Source organism: Ostrinia nubilalis, chromosome 18 (assembly GCF_963855985.1).
Source record: "Ostrinia nubilalis chromosome 18, ilOstNubi1.1, whole genome shotgun sequence".
Taxonomy (NCBI): Eukaryota; Metazoa; Arthropoda; class Insecta; order Lepidoptera; family Crambidae; genus Ostrinia; species Ostrinia nubilalis.
The window spans coordinates 9,154,009-9,171,710 of NC_087105.1; the positions used below are offsets into that span (position 1 = coordinate 9,154,009).

Below are 17,702 nucleotides of genomic sequence, written 5' to 3' on the forward strand. Positions count from 1 at the left end.
ATAAAGAAATTTATGATAAGATGTTTAAAATATTAAGTTACCTTTTTCTAAGAAAAAGTTGTAAAATCATTAATGACAGCTTCATAAAAAGTGAAAACAATTTTGCTGACAAAAGTAAAAAAGCACAGCAACAAAGCATTGAAAAGTAATCTTGAGGCTGAGGTTCGATCAGCTGATAAGAAAATTAAAGATGTTTATAGATAAAAATCCTATTTTTTCTTAGAAAAAGTTGTGAAAATAAAAGTTTACAAAATTATCATTTCTGTACTTTGTTATAATATTCAATAATTCCTCATGCCTACAACTGCTATGTCATGTTCAATACTTATTGTAATATACCTATTTTATTTCGAAATAAATAATTTACGTTACAAAACTTCGTTTTACTTACACATAATATAAAATAAAAATAGCATTAAAATATTGAAAGTTCCTATACTAGATATCGATATGCAATTACAACCCTAGCAAAGTATCGATAATCGATAAGTTATTACGAACGTCACTAATACTGTCAGAAAATAATGCATTATGTTGGTAGCTCCGCCTGTAGTTTGTGCGGTTGGTAAAGATTTGCGGGTCGTTCTCTAAAATGCATATGTGTGCGTGAGCTCAAAAAATATCTATGGAGTGCCGTCTCTTACTCTTTCATGCTCTTTGATACATACTAAAACGTATTTTTTTTAACTTAGGGCTTTCTTAATTAATCTGTGGTCGTAAAATGCGATTGTTATCTGTGGAACAGCTGCGTTTGGCCGAAAATAGCATTTATTCGAAATTGTTAGCAAAATGGCGATTGCCATGGCAACCGCCGAAACTTTAGGATGTTTTCGGCTAGGGCACGTTTGCTAAACTTGAAAAGTGACGTTCTTCCATATTTTTTTTGACATTGATAGTACTTACCGCTAAAAGGACGCCATTTCACTTGCTAGCGCTATTTTCCGCCAAACACCCCCATTGTTTAATCTGCGAAAGATCTGACAGATCGATCTGTCAAATTTCACAGGTTTTTTTTTTACAAACAAATCGAAATTGAATTTAATTTACGAAATAAAATCCATTAATCTTATTATATCCTTACAAGAATATAATAATTAGGTTAAATTTCAGTTTTAAAAATGGGGGACAGAAAATCAAAGCAAAGCGTAAGTCTTACATTTTTTGTTTCACATTACTTGGTTTTTTGCTGCTAGATTTCTTAGTTATTTCTGTATGTTTTAGAAAGCAGACATTGCAAAGCAGTTCGAGCTGCCCGAGAGACAGTCTAAGATCACCACATTACTGAACCAAGCAGGGCAGGCGTATTGTATATGCCGATCTTCTGATAGCTCGCGGTTCATGATGTAAGTTTTGGTGTTTTTTTTTTAACTATTTCCACGTATTTTCTCCATTATTTGAGTTATAAATTCATTTTTTGTGCATATTCCAGCTAAAGCAGCATCCAGAACATTTGAATTTATTATTTGTTTGTGTTTGAATTGTATTTACAGTGTTTAGAATGAAATATTTTTGTTCAATCTGTTATAACCATTGTAGTTAATCAGCTAAATATTTTTCAGAGCTTGTGATGCTTGCGAGGAGTGGTACCACGGTGACTGCATAAATATATCTGAAAGGGAAGCTAAATACATCAAAAACTATTTCTGTGACCGTTGTCGTGAGGAAGATCCTACATTGAAGACCAGATTCAGACCGCAAAAGAGAGAGAATGATGCGGATTCTGGTTAGAAATGCTCAACTTTTAAAATCAAATTATGCGGTTTTTCTTGCTATTCATGGCTCATGATTTGTTATAAAAGCTTTTGGCATATAGCTCGCTTTGGAAAAGTCTATTATCAAATAAAACTCATATCAGGTCATATTCTAGGTCGTGACGACAGAAAGAAGAAGCGCAAAGAGAAAGACCACTCGGAAAACAAGTCTGCTAAAAGAGTCAGCACCAAAGATGGATGTGGCGACTGCCCTGGATGCTTGCAAACGACGGACTGTGGACAGTGCGTATACATTGTTGACATAACATGTGATTAGAGCAGTATTTTTATTTAATTTTGTTAATAGATGATGTAACATCTAACGAACAATGGGCTCAAGTTGAGATTGTTTACTATTTCAAAACCATTCATAGGATTTCTTACGTCCAGTCTCATTTAATAATTAATCTGAGATCTTTTTGACTAACGGTCAAATTAAGACCTAACCTAGTATTACACAATTTTTATCTGCAGAATACCTATTTTTATTCTGTTTTCAGTTGTGATGCATGTGAAGACATGTTCAAATATGGCGGAGCCAACAAGACGAAGCTCAAATGCAAGATGAGGACATGCATCAAGAGTAAGAAGATTTCTAAGCAGTCCAGGTACTTATGAATCAAATATTTAAGATTGGGTATTTCACATTAGCCACTCATATAGTACATAATTTTAGTCTAAAAACTCAATTACTTTTTGCTCTGGAATAGATAAATTGATTTAACAAAAGTGACATCATCAACTTGCATTGTTATACATAGTGAGAGAGTAACATTTTGAAAGCTTAGAATATGAGCTCCTCTTAAAAAGAAGAATGTCATTTGATTGGTTATGTCAAATACTAATTTATTCACTCCTACAGCAGTGTCAGAAACAAGAAGAAACACCACGAGAGAGAAGTTTACGAACCAGAGGAATCTATTTCCCACCTCCAAACACTTGAGCCGAGGCAGTGCTACGGGCCGCAGTGCACGCGCGCGGCGCAATACGGCTCCAAGTACTGCTCGACTCAGTGCGGCATGAGGCTGGCTACGGCCAGGATATACCAGGTGAGAGCAGTGTAGGAGTGGTGGGAATATATTTCCCACTTACAGACATTGAAGCCGCGGCAGTGCTCCAAATACTGTTCGACTCAGTGTGGCTACAGCCAGGATATATCAGGTGAGAGCAGTGTAGGAGTGGTGGAAATCTATTTCCCACCTCCAGACAATAGAGCCGTGGTAGTACTCCAAGTACTGCTTGTCTCAGTGCGGCATGAGGCTGGCTCCGGCCAGGATGTACCATGTGAGAGAAGTGAACGAGATAGGGAATCTATTTCCCACCTGCAGACATTGGGCTGTGGCAGTGCTCCAAGTCTTGCTCTACTTAGTGCGGCATGAGGCTAGCTACGGCCAGGATATATCAGGTGAGAGAAGTTTACGAGCCGGGGGAATCTATTTCCCACCTCCAGACAATAGAGGATATTACTCCAGATAATACTGCAGGATTCAGTGTGGCATGATGCTAGCTACGGCCAGGATATGCCAGGTGAGAGAAGTGTATAAGCCGGGGGAATCTATTTCCCACCTCATGATACTAAAACCGCGGCAATCTTTTGGAAGGTATGTTAAACCGTTGGTTGGGACTACTTTCATATAAGACTAGTATTATATTATCTGTGATATTAGCAATACACCGTGTTACTTTGCATTCTTGCCATATTCACAGAGATAAAAGTAGGGACCAATACCTGTTATTTAAGATAAACAAGAGACTCCCATAAAGAAAGTACACTGAGTTTTTAGTAAATTTGGTTTTGCAGTACAAATTGGAATAAACCAATTTTGTCTCGCACTTTCTACAGGTGCAAGTGGAATAAACCTAGTGGGCGTGGCCTAGTTCTTATTAATCTGTGATGTTTTATGGCTCTGGGCACCAGCCTTTTTATCCAGTCATAATAATTATTTTAAAATACTCTTCAGTTGATTTTAGATTTTCCTTTCTACTCTCAGTTTCTACTTTACGGGCTTAGGACCGTCAAAAATACGTAATAATTATTAGGCTTTCAATTAATTTACAACAATTGTTCCCTATTAATTTTACAAATTAATAAACTAAGTATGAAATGAAATCACCTTATTCACAATTAATTATTTATTTATGAGTTCCTACTTACAAAGTTTACGTACTGCGAAGCAAGTGTTCAAAGTGTCCTCCGTTCTGATGAAGGCACAGTCTAGCACGGCGAAGCGTAGGTATTTTGCTTTAGTTTTCGCAACACATAAACGTTTTGTCTCACAGTTTCGCTGAAGCAATCCTTTCACGTAACACGTTTACACTTTTTATCTCTTCTGCGCATACCAGGTCGTTTCAAGTCACTCCAAAAATAATAGTCCATTGGTGTTAGGTCCGAGGATCGTGGTGACCAAGCCACTGGACCCCCTCGTCCAATCCACTGTTCACCAAACGTATTATTAGCGCACTTGACGTCCTTATTGTGGGGGAGCACCATCCTGCTGGTCAGTGGCGGATTTACAAATTTGCCGCTAGTAGGCCATTCAATTTTTGCCGCCCCTACCTACTGACTTTTGAAATTCAATACGTTAGTTTAATCCCGTTATTAGTATGATTGTGAACTTAATGATATTTCTGTCAGTTACTAGATTATTATTGCAACCCGCTATGTAATGAAGAGTTTAATGTTGACCTAAAAACAGCAGTATGTACTAATCCTAAGGTGGGCAAAGGCATGACTTAAAAATACCTACACTATATGAACACAGACAAAATAATGTGTGGTCAGTAAACATTGTTTTTGGTAAATATTTTTTATTGGACTTAACAGTTTAAAAACAATACAAACAATTTCTATTAAAATATAACATGTTAACAATTCAGTTAATGGTGACAGATAATGAGATCAAATAAGTTTTACATTATTTTCTTGCGAGATTTTATTTGCAAAATCATTAATTATATCGACGTATGAAATCTTTTTCATAAGTTCTGACTCTATGCACAAAAGAGATAAAGCATTAATAGGCCAGAAGAATTAGATTTTAAATCGGAAATAATTCCTACAAAAGATTTTATTGCTTTAATGGCTTCATTTTTTTTTGAAGAGGAGCAGCCACAGTAGGTAACATAGAGTCGTTCAGGTGAGTGCCAGGAAGAGGTGCAGCAACCGCAGTTAAGGCACGGCTGGGACGAACAAGGATAGGGGCATCCAGCTCGTAAGCACAGTATATATATGAGCTAAAGCAGTACGGAAACTTAGCCCTTTCGGCGAGTTATATACCTACACTTCAACTGAGTGTTAGGGTTGGCACTCTTAATCTTTATAAAATAATAAGTCTCGTACTTACTTATTTATTAAAACGTCTATTTAGGTTTTTTTAATTATCAAATACCTAATGGAATAAATTAATTGACTAAGTAGTTAACAAAAAAATAAAACGTTAATTAGGTTCTATAATGATCGATTACATAATCGAATAAATTGATTAAGTATTATTAGAGGCCGGTAGAAGATCTATTCTCATAAATAAAATACCGGATACTTACTTTCACATACCTATTGCCTCATTTTAAATACAGTTCATCACTTTGTACTAGTACAAAAGCGTGCGGAGCAAATTACTTTATCAAATAGAACACATAAATTGTTAATAAGCGTAATTACGTAACTAATTTAAAAAGAACTATTACAAAACCAGATGTAAGCACTTTATTTAAAAAGTAAAATTTAATCATTTTTACAATTCAGAATTATTACAAAGTTTAAAAAATGATAGTTCTGGTTTTGAAGATGCCGAGTTCAAGCAGCCGTATACTACGCAATACACTCGTGGCATGTTTTAAAAAATACAGCGGACAGTGCATGCAATAAAATTATTATTAAAAACACAACGCGCGCGACACTCGCGACGGATGGACTGCGAGGTTCGCTTAGAGCCCGTGTAAAGCGTGCGTCTGTGTGCGTGAGTCTGATTTCGAGCGTTTGTATGAAGCTTCCGTACTGTTTAATTTATCTACTGTGTCGTAAGCCTTGATAGGGTTACACTGGTTGAGGCGCTCCTTTTCAAGACTTGGAAGCCTGCGGGTAACGAGCCATTGGACGTGGAGAGGGTCATTAATTATACACATATTCTCTACTTTGCCGAACATTTGCAGGAGAACGGTTTGTTCAAAACTTATGAATTTGGTCTTATTTAATGCAGGATTAAATGCCCTTCAACCGTCAGGAAGACCACTTTTCGATAGGGTAAGTCCTTTACGCGGTATAACCGGAAAACCGAAAAAGCGCCCCTTTTGGGGGCCCCCACCACTTAAGCACAACTCCGTCGAAGTCGAATTATTTCCGATTTAATTCATTTTTGTGTTTAATTCTACTGGCCTATAAACTTTTCTTGACTTAAAGTAGATCGTAGATAGTTTTTAACCCGTTTTAAGCAAGAAAAGCTTCTCACCTGAATGTGCACAGAGCCATGCGAAGTGCTATATCCAGTATAATTAGCTAAGAACTACTTAAAGGTAAACAGAAAGACCAAGACTTGGTAATACAGGGTGGCCCAGAAGAAAATTATCTTTTGAAAATTAAAGGAAACGAAAACTATACCTACATTTTTATAGAACTTTAACTATTGCAATTTAAAGAAAATTTTGCAATGCAATTTATTTTTAAATTTACCTTTATTAAATTACATCGCCCAGGAGATTTCCTTGACGCTTACAACATTCGATCAACATACATCAAAATCTTGGAATGCGTTCGTCAGAATTACTTTGAAACCTATTTTCAATTTTTTGCCGAATGCTCAGCTTCAGTTGCTGCATGGTTGTTGGATTATAAAAGTATACTCTACTTATTCTTAATGTAACACCACAAAAAATAATTTTCTGGAGTGAGATCAGGGCTTCCTGGTGACCAGGAGATGTCACCCCTGCCTGAAATTATTTTTTTGTGGGAACATGTCTCTTACCATCTAAACGCTCTCAGTTGAAGTGTGACACGTACCTAGCCCCATCTTAATGAAACCAAGTGCTCCGGTCAGCTCCGGTCATAACCTTGCAAATCTTGCAGCTTTGAAATCAAAAAGCTTTTCTTTCAGCCTACCAGTATAGCGCTCTTAAAAATTAATCATCCTTTCAATTCAACAAACCAATTAAGCAGTGGTGAAATCTCACTGCCTCTAAGAAGCGCTAATCTCATTCCAGCAGACTTCTTTTTGTGAGGTTACCTTATGAGCAGAGTATACCTACTCTAATAATCCAAAAACTCTGCAGCATTCATCCATCCTGAATCCATTTTGAGGTAACTCTAAGGGCTCCTGCACATGACACTGCCACCGCGCCGCCGCCGCGCCGTCGCCGCGCCGCTACACTGTTCATACGCACCGAGTAAAACCGCCTCCGCGCCGCCACCACGCCAACAAAGCATAATTTCGCGCGCGGCGCGGCGGCGGCGCGGTGGCTGCGCAGCAGCGGTGTTCACGCGGCGCGTATAAACAGTGCAAAGGCGCGGCGACGGCGCGGCGGCGGCGCGGTAGCGGCGTCGTGTGCATCAGCGCTTACGAAAGTTTTCCAAAATGTTGATGTATCTATGTTGACCGAATGTTGTAAACGTCAAGGGAATCACATGTACGATAAAATTTATAAAAGATAGTAAATTTTAAAATAAATTGCACTAAATTTCCTTTAAATTGCATCAGCTGGTAGAGAATGACGTATGGCATTAAGCTCGCCTTTTTGTACTGAACATTGTTGTGTGTGCAATAAAGTCTTTAAATAAAATAAATAAATAAATAAATTAAATAGCTTAAGTTCTACAAAAATGTACAGTTTTCGTTTCCTTGAATTTTCAAAAGGGAATTTTCTTCTGGGCTACCCTGTAAAACAATATACACGAAGTTGTGGAGAGATGGTGCTCGTGCTAGGCTCCGAAGATCCTGTGTTACTTAAGAGTTTTTTATTTTATTTTTATTGAAACGCTATTGGAATATTTTAAAATTCATGATCACATAAGTACCTAAGTATAATATATTACAATGCGTTTATTAATCGTTTATTTATATATGGATTGTGTAGGTATACGTATAATTATATATTTTTTTTCCTAAAAAAAAAATTTGCTAAATTTGCCGCCCCTCTAAATCTGCCGCCCTAGGCACTGGCCTACTTGGCCTATTGGTAAATCCGCCACTGCTGCTGGTAGTAGAGCATTTGGTGTAACGCTAAGGGTACGTCATCAAGCATTTCATTTAAGACGTCTTGCAGACACTCCAAGCACCATTTTGATTAAATTATTCGTTGTTTGAATACTGCAGTCATTTTTGTATTATTTATAACGTTATTTGTGATTGATGGATTTCTCAGTTTTTTACAAAAGTGTCAAAAAGACATTTTAAAGACAATAGATTGCAATAGATATTTAAAAATACAATAAAAAGTAAAAAAGTCTCCATCGCCATCGCTAACATAAGTGATGTGCATGCGTTACGATAGTTAGTGATGTGTTTAACAGATTGTCGATAAAATAAAATATGTATTTAAAATTAAAAATCAAAATTTTCGGGCATTATTTTTTAACGGATTTGTGTTCAGTATCAGTAATATAGTTACTTCTGTAAATATGGCAAGAATGCAAAGTAACACCCTGTATAATAATTTCTCTAATTTTATATCGACTTATTAAGCAGCCTTCACTAATGTGATAATATAAATAAAAACTAATATAAATAAAGCACTTACCTTTTATTTCCTTTAGGTGTTACCGCAACGCATCCAAGAGTGGTCGCTTTCAACCTGCGTAGCGGAGCAGAAGAACCGCAAATCGCTTGAAGCGGTCCGCAGCGAACTGGAGAGAGCGCAGGCAGCGCTGCGCTCGCTTGACAAGCAACACCAGGACTTGGACGCTTTGGTCGCTAGAGCGAAGAACGCTACGATTGTGCAGAGCGATGATAAGGTTTGTACAAACGACTGCAAAAAGGTATCACTCATCTTATTCAGTTATATTTTTTTTTTGTGAAACAGCACACTTTGTATGTTCCGTAGTTGAAGCATTCTGCACATTCTACATTTCACAATACTTATCTTTTATTTTAAGACACAATATTTCGCATTTTAACCACCTTTAACCGACCGGCACTTATTTGAGAGATGTTACTCGTATCAGTGCTGACGACCGACTGACTCGATCGCAAACTAGTACGTACCCACTTCGACTCCGCCCCACTTCCGACACCTTATTTTTTTACCGGTTCGGTGGCGTGACGATATTAAACCACAAACTGTAATATTATAATAATGAAATTTGCTTTTTCAAAGAAATCATTATTTTGTTTTTATTGTTTTATGTTCAACTAATTTCATTGATCTTTAAATTAAAACGATTTTACTTAACCAAAGTAAATCGGATACGTACGTAATTAAGACAAAATAAATGTAAAACATCTCACTTCCCTATGACGAAATATTTTCTCTTACTCTTTCACACGTGTATAAAACACAAAATAAAGCGCTACCGCGAGTTAACACCGCACAGTGCCATCTAGTGTTTCAAGACGGTGCTATTTCATATACAGTTTGAAGGTGTTTCTTGTTTATGATGGATGAATAATTGAGTTCGTTGTTTACAGGAAGCAGACGACGAGACATCAATGTACTGCATAACCTGCGGTCACGAGATCCACTCGCGTACAGCTGTCAAACACATGGAAAAGTGCTTCATAAAGTACGAAGCGCAGGCGTCGTTTGGAAGCCGTCACCGCACTCGCATCGACGGGCAGAGTATGTTCTGCGATTACTACAACCCTGTCAATGGGACCTACTGCAAGCGATTGAGAGTGAGTGGATTTTGAACTGTATTATTAACGCACAGAATCGATTCTTACACAGTTTATTTACATTTGATGGATTGGAGGACACAAAATAAAGCGCCTATGTAACTTATGTAAGGCGGGTTTTAGAATCGCGCTGACCGCTTGCTGGTTGTCGGCGCTGACAGATCAATATTAGTATGTAAAAATTTAAGGAAGCGTTCCTGAGTGACGCTGATCGCTCGGCGCCGATGATTCATATGTATCTACTTTCGGCTGTCAACGTCGATGGTCAGCGTTCGTCAGCGTGATTCTAAAACCACATTCTACTCATTTTATTTAAGTGCAAACTGAGGTCACACTTTAGGTACCCTAAAATTGAGAATGAACTGAGGTGGAATTGTGTAAAGCAATCGTAATCATTTGACAGTTCGATAAAGTCCGTTAAACAAAGCGTTTGACAGAATAATCGTACGTTATGAAAACTATCAAATCATTACGATTGCTTTACACAATTCCACCTCCGGTTTTCAAAAAAACTGATTTACGTATTTTCCTCAACAGGTAATGTGTCCAGAGCACTTCAAAGATCCCAAAGTGAGCGATACAGACGTCTGCGGTTGTCCACTAGTACGTGACGTCTTCGAACCCACCGGAGACTTTTGTCGCGCGCCCAAGAAGTCTTGCCTTAAGCATTACCAGTGGGAGAAGCTGCGACGTGCTGAAATTGACATGGAGCGGGTGCGGCAATGGCTTAGGCTGGATGAGCTGGTGGAACAAGAAAGAAGCATTAGATTGGCTATGGCGTCCAGGTAAGATTGTTTAGTCCTCTTGGAGGCTTTGCTTAGAAGTTCTGCCTCAAGCATTACCAGTGGGAGAAGCTGCGACGTGCCGAAATGGACATGGAGCGGGTGCGGCAATGGCTTAGGCTGGATGAGCTGGTGGAACAAGAGAGAAGCATTAGATTGGCTATGGCGTCCAGGTAACATTGTATATGTCCCCTTAGATACCTTGCTAAGAAGTCTTGCCTTAAGCATTACTAGTGGGAGAAGATGCGACGTGCTGAGATTGACATGGAGCGGGTGCGACAATGGCTTAGGCTGGATGAGCTGGTGGAACAAGAGAGAAGCATTAGATTGGCTATGGCGTCCAGGTAACATTGTCTATGTCCCCTAAGAGACTTTGCTAAGAAGTCTTGCCTCAAGCTTTACCAGTGGGAGAAGCTGCGACGTGCTGAGATTGACATGGAGCGGGTGCGGCAATGGCTTAGGCTGGTTGAGCTGGTGGAACAAGAGAGAAGCATTAGATTGGCTATGGCGTCCAGGTAAGATGTCCACTGGGTAACATTGTCCAGCGGCGGCGTAGCATGGGTTGGCACCCGGGGCGATCACCCCCCCCCCCCCCCCCCGTCATAAATCCTAAGGCACCCCCTACCCCCCCGGATTTGGGGTTACCTACCGATTCGAAGATTGAAAGACAATCGCACCCCCCGTATCATGAGATAGACTGCAGACACGAGCAGACGGATCACCTGATGGTAAGTGATTACCGTCGCCCATAGACACCCGCAGACCCAGGGGCGTTACAGGTGCGTTGCCGGCCTTTAAGGTAAAGATACGCTCTCCTCTTGAAAGCTTGCAGGTCGTATCCGTCCGGAAACACCGCAGACGACAGTCCATTCCACAGTTTGGTTGTACGGGGCAGGAAGTTTCTAGAGAAACGTACTGTTGTGGACTGCCAACCATCTAAGTGATGGGGGTGGAAGTGCTGTCGGGTAGATCGGTGGCGAAAAGTGGCGGCAGGAATAAGTCCGGATAATTCTTCGGAGCACTCCCCGTGATACATGCGATAGAAGATGCACAGTGAGGATACATCTCTACGCAGCGCCAAGGGGTCAAGCCGATCCAAAATGTCCTGGCAGTCAACGATTCGAGCTGCTCTCCGTTCAATGCGGTCCAGAGGGAGAAGCTGGTACTGGGGCGCACCTGCCCAAAGATGAGAACAGTATTCCATATGAGGCCGAACTTGCGCCTTGTAAAGTTGCAGACGATGGGCTGGAGTGAAATACCGTCTCGATCTATTGAGCACACCAAGCTTCTTCGAGGCTAATTTAGCCTTACCCTCTAAATGACCACGGAACTGGACTTCGCTCGATATGTCGACACCAAGGATTCCGATATTGGCTGAGGCAGTTAGGGGAGTGCTCTCGAAACAGCGGGATACGACAAACGGCAACTTTTTGGCGGTGAACGCGCAAACTTGTGTCTTTGTAGGGTTAAATTGGACCAAATTGCGTCGACCCCAGTCTGAGACCTCCTTCAAGGAGGTTTCAATTTCGGACACAAGTTTGTTACGGCTCTCAATGACGTTCTCCCGAGAGATATTTGCGCGGCCGGTATAAGCGGCATCAACCGTGCTGCCGTCCGCATAGCAATGAATGCCGCTAATTTGCAGCATATCATTGATATACAGAAGGAAGAGCGTAGGCGATAGCACACAGCCTTGGGGGACACCAGCATTCACAGACATAGAGTCTGAGCATTTGCTGTCGACAACGACCTTAATGCTTCTGTCTGCTAAAAAGCTGGCGACCCATCCGCATAATTTCTCGGGAAGCCCATAGGAAGGGAGCTTCGAAAGAAGCGCTTTGTGCCAAACCCGATCGAAGGCCTTCGCCATGTCCAAACTGACCGCCAATGCTTCCCCCTTAGTCTCGATCGCCTGTGCCCAACAATGTGTCAAGTAGACCAGAAGATCACCAGCCGAGCGACCTCCACGGAAACCGTACTGTCGGTCACTTAGCAACTGGTGGGCCTCTAGGTACCGAAGGAGCTGGCTGTTGATAATGGATTCCATTATCTTCGAGAACAAGGAGGTGATTGCTATCGGCCTATAGTTGGACGGATTTGAGCGGTCACCTTTTTTAGGGATCGGGTGCACCAAAGCTGTCCTCCATGAGGTCGGGACTATGCCAGAGAGGTAGGAGAGCCGAAAAAGGCGCGTTAAAACCGGTGCTAACTCTGGAGCGCACGTCCTCAGCACGATAGGAGGGATTCCATCGGGCCCACTCGACTTATGGATATCCAGGGAAAATAGAGCCAGGCGTACTGAGCTTTGGTGGAACCGGATATCCGGCATACAGCTCTCACACCTTGGTATAATCGGTGGCTCATGTCCCCCGTCATCCAGTGTCGAGTTGGACGCAAAGAGTTTGCCCAGAAGATCGGCTTTCTCCTTTGCATCGTGGGCCAACGAACCGTTTCCCATGTGCAGGGGTGGAAATGATGGCGTGCAGAAATTTCCTTGGATAGCTTTGGCAAGAGACCAGAACGCACGAGTTCCAGAAGGAAGACGCTCTAGCTTCCCACCAATTCTACCAATGTGCTCCGACTTCGCCCTTGCAATGACTCTTTTGAAAGACCTAGAGGCAAAGTTAAACTCCTTTTTTAATGCGCTGGTGTTTTCATCCCGTAGCCTCGCTGCATTTGCCCAGGCTTGGTAGGATTCCTGCTTCCGGCGTAAAACCTTTTTGCAGGATTGACTAAACCAAGGCTGAGATTTGCCACCAATGGGAACAACAGAAGACGGTATGAAGAGTTCCATACCCTGCAGCACCACATCAGCAACAAGATCAGCAACGACGCTGGGATCATCCTGCGTGAAGCAAACCTGCCTCCAGGGGTAAGATGCGAAGAAGGACCGCATCTCATCCCAGTCTGCTGACCTGTAGTGCCACACGCGGCGACTGCATGCAACTCGTGGTCGCGGCGAGCACGTGAGTGGCACCGTACTCCGGATAAGGCAATGGTCCGAGGAGCCCAGAGGGGCGCCAACGGATAGCTGATAGCCATCCGGATGGGAAGTCAGCAGAAGGTCCAACAGTGAAGGTTCTTGGCTCTCTACATCTGGGATTCGCGTGGGCGTAGTAACCAGTTGTGTCAAGCCATATGTGAAGGCGAAGTCGTGAACAGATCTCCCTGCATGATCGGTTTTGCTCGATCCGAGCCATTCGGTGTGATGGGCGTTGAAATCGCCAAGTATCACGATCTCTGCAGAGGGGATCTGCTGCTGCACTGATTCTGCAGCCATTTGGACGTGCTCAATGACTTGTCATGCAGATGCGCTAATCAGTACTAATCTGCGCGACTTGTGTCACCCTCTTACGTCTTGATACTTTGCGTACGCCTTTAAAAAACCAAATGGGCATTTTTCATCGTTCGTTTCAGCCAAATAACGTCCACTGCTGGACAAAGGCCTCCCCCAAGGTTTTCCACAATGAACGGTCCTGCGCTGCCCGCATCCAGGCTCTTCCCGCGACCTTTACCAGATCGTCGGTCCACCTAGTAGGAGGCCTGCCCACGCTACGTCTTCCACCCCGTGGTCGCCACTCGAGAACTTTCCTGCCCCAACGGCCATCGTCTCTACGAGCTGTGTGCCCCGCCCACTGCCACTTGATTTTAGCAATTCTGCGAGCTATGTCGGTTACTTTGGTTTTCCTGCGGATCTCCGGGCATTTTTCATGCAGGCGTTAAAATAATAATTATTATTTTTCCAGAGCGGGCGTGCTCGGCCTGATGCTACACTCGACCTACAACCACGAGGTGATGGAACGCATCACTACCAAGGCGGGAGAGAACGGCAAGCTCAAGGAGAGCTCTTGACGCGCCCCCGGGGCCCGATCGCGGCCCCAACGCCCCCGCTGACGTGACGTTACACGTTTATGCTCTGTACAGATTCAAGAAATATAAATAAATTGTGTATAAGGATTTGAAAACTGCTGTTTTTTATTATAAACCTCGCCAAACTGCATGTCTGACGCCCGGTTTCCGCAAAGGCGTAGAGAGAGAAGTGTTTTAAATAAAGCGTCAACCACACCAACGCGTGCAGATCGCCATCGCCGGCGCGATCAAAGGCCAATGACAGGTCGCGCGACCCATGACAGTTCACGCGACCTGTCATTTCCCTATGATCGTGCCGGCGATGGCGATCTGCACGCGTTGGTGTGGTTGAAGCATTACCAATCAGTTTTCATTATTTCCACATCTCTCCGCTCCGCAGTGGCGGATTTACAAATTTGCCGCTAGTAGGCCATTCAATTTTTGCCGCCCCTACCTACTGACTTTTGAAATTCAATACGTTAATTTAATCCCGTTATTAGTATGATTGTGAACTTAATGATATTTCTGTCAGTTACTAGATTATTATTGCAACCCGCTATGTAATGAAGAGTTAAATGTTGACCTAAAAATAGCAGTATGTACTAATCCTAAAGTGGGCAAAGGCATGACTTAAAAATACCTACACTATATGAACATAGACAAAATAATGTGTGGTCAGTAAACATTGTTTTTGGTAAATATTTTTTATTGGACTTAACAGTTTAAAAACAATACAAACAATTTCTATTAAAATATAACATGTTAACAATTCAGTTAATGGTGACAGACAATGAGATCAAATAAGTTCTACATTATTTTCTTGCGAGATTTTAAATTTGCAAAATCATTAATTATATCGACGTATGAAATCTTTTTCATAAGTTCTGACTCTATGCACAAAAGAGATAAAGCATTAATAGGCCAGAAGAATTAGATTTTAAATAGGAAATAATTCCTACAAAAGATTTTATTGCTTTAATCAATGATATTAAAGAACTATAGATATGTTACGTTCATAGAAATTACGATTTGAATCCGTGCCGAGCTATTCCAAATTGCACACATTGACAAATGTAACTGATAAGTGAAACAAAAGATACGAAATAGCACGCAAATGAAAGAGATAGCTATAGTTTTAACGATTCTGCACTAACTAATCTATGTCTGCAGCGCACGCATCCTTATCGCTCTAACGTCAAAACAAGATCGCTTTCTCTTTCTTAACTTGAACATGGCGCATGGCGTCTTGATTGTTTGCATAAATAATTGAAAATATAAATACTAAATAATTTTGCATAATCACATGTGGTAAGAGATCCCTTGTATTTTGTTTACTTTAGAGTCATAATTGGTACACTTTCGAAACACACACGATGGCATTTTTTATTTATTTTGGTAAGAACAGGAACTTACGGTGTGGTACGCACGCGATTGCGCACGACGCAGGCCACACGAAGACTAAACACAAGACGTCCCAATTGGGACGTATTTGAGTATTCACAGCGCGAGCGCTTATAACATATCTGCTTTTGTTTTTATATAATATCATTGCTTTAATGGCTTCATTTTTTTTTTGGAAGAGGGCAGCCACAGTAGGTAACACAGAGTCGTTCAGGTGAGTGCCAGGAAGAGGTGCAGCAACCGCAGATAAGGAACGGCTGGGACGAACAAGGATAGGCGCATCCAGCTCGTAAGCCTTGATAGGGTTACACTGGTTGAGGCGCTCCTTTTCAAGACTTGGAAGCCTGCGGGTAACGAGCCATTGGACGTGGAGAGGGTCATTAATTATACACATATTTTCTACTTTGCCGAACATTTGCACGAGAACGGTTTGTTCAAAACATATGAATTTGGTCTTATTTAATGCAGGATTAAATGCCCTTCAACCGTCAGGAATACCACTTTTCGATAGGGTAAGTCCTTTACGCAGTATAACCGGAAAACCGAAAAAGCGCCCCTTTCGGGGGCCCCCACCACTTAAGCACAACTCCGTCGAAGTCGAAAACCGAGAGTCTTTATAGGCAACTAATGAAGCCATTAAAGCACTTAAATCTTTAGTAGGAATTATTTCCGATTTAATTCATTTTTGTGTTTAATTCTACTGGCCTATAAGCTTTTCTTGACTTAAAGTAGATCGTAGATAGTTTTTAACCCGTTTTAAGCAAGAAAAGCTTCTCACCTGAATTTGCACAGAGCCATGCGAAGTGCTATATCCAGTATAATTAGCTAAGAACTACTTAAAGGTAAACAGAAAGTCCAAGGCTTGGTAATACAGGTGGCCCAGAAGAAAATTAACATTTGAAAATTAAAGGAAACGAAAACTGTACCTACATTTTTATAGAACTTTAACTATTGCAATTTAAAGAAAATTTAATGCAATTTATTTTTAAATTTACCTTTATTAAATTACATCGCCCAGGAGATTTCCTTGACGCTTACAACCACAGATATGGATAGATGCAGCATGTGAAAAAATTTGTATGAAGCCGAGCGTGCCACTTTTTAAACGTCATTAGTGTCATTTTAGCGAATTTTAGTGATTGCCGCAACGTAAAAATAATCGTTTAATCGTACTGCATTCGCAAAGTCATCGAAAGATATCGTGTGACTCGATTCGACATTTAATTAATTCCGATAAAACTGATAATTTGTTAAATACAAAACCAAAAACATCTTTATTTACCTTTTTAAATAAATTAATTCTTACAAATCGTCAAATCTCGTTATTTTTTTACCCTACCAGCGTTTCAAGACAAAAATTTGTCAAGTGCATGAATACATGGATCAGTGTGTGTCTTATTGTTATGAGTAAGTACGGTTCCTTGGGATCGGTATGAGTGCACCACATACAGGGACCATGGTTTTAACTCTTAAGAGTACATCGCAGGATATGTATTAAAAACAATGCTACTTTTGTATTTCTTCTGCTGCTACTTTATTCTAATTAATTATTTGTTACTTGTGCTGTTAATTACAATTCTCAATCCGTAAATAATTTCTTCTTTTTACCGTGTTCGTACTACTGTCCTCGTAAAATCATCGTAACCGATTGTTGTAATCGGATTACAGGAACATCACTCGACCATGTATGTCCATTTGGACATATCAGAATGGCACGCTTTGACGATCAACTTGCTGTATCTACTCTAATCCATATCTGTGCTTACAACATTCGATCAACATACATCAAAATCTTGGAATGCGTTCGTCAGAATTACTTTGAAACCTATTTTCAATTTTTTGCCGAATGCTTAGCTTCAGTTGCTGCATGGTTGTTGGATTATAAAAGTATACTCTATTCTTAATTTAACACCACAAAAAATAATTTTCTGGAGTGAGATCAGGGCTTCCTGGTGACCAGGAGATGTCACCCCTGCCTGAAATTATTTTTTTGTGGGAACATGTCTCTTACCATCTAAATCAATGATATTATATAAAAACAAAAGCAGATATGTTATAAGCGCTCGCGCTGTGAATACTCAAATACGTCCCAATTG

The 17,702-nt window shown here is 40.9% G+C and overlaps 1 protein-coding gene across 1 annotated transcript; it reads left to right on the forward strand.

The window, feature by feature from the left end:
• Positions 1-985: 985 nt before the first annotated feature.
• LOC135080703 (CXXC-type zinc finger protein 1-like) lies at positions 986-14,313 on the forward strand. Its single transcript, XM_063975416.1, has 10 exons — positions 986-1,145; positions 1,222-1,343; positions 1,560-1,723; positions 1,868-1,994; positions 2,252-2,359; positions 2,614-2,800; positions 8,497-8,694; positions 9,368-9,574; positions 10,112-10,359; positions 14,103-14,313. Exons 1-10 carry the CDS (start codon positions 1,119-1,121, stop codon positions 14,206-14,208), a joined length of 1,494 nt encoding a protein of 497 aa, XP_063831486.1. The 5' UTR covers positions 986-1,118; the 3' UTR covers positions 14,209-14,313.
• The last annotated feature ends 3,389 nt before the right edge of the window (positions 14,314-17,702 follow it).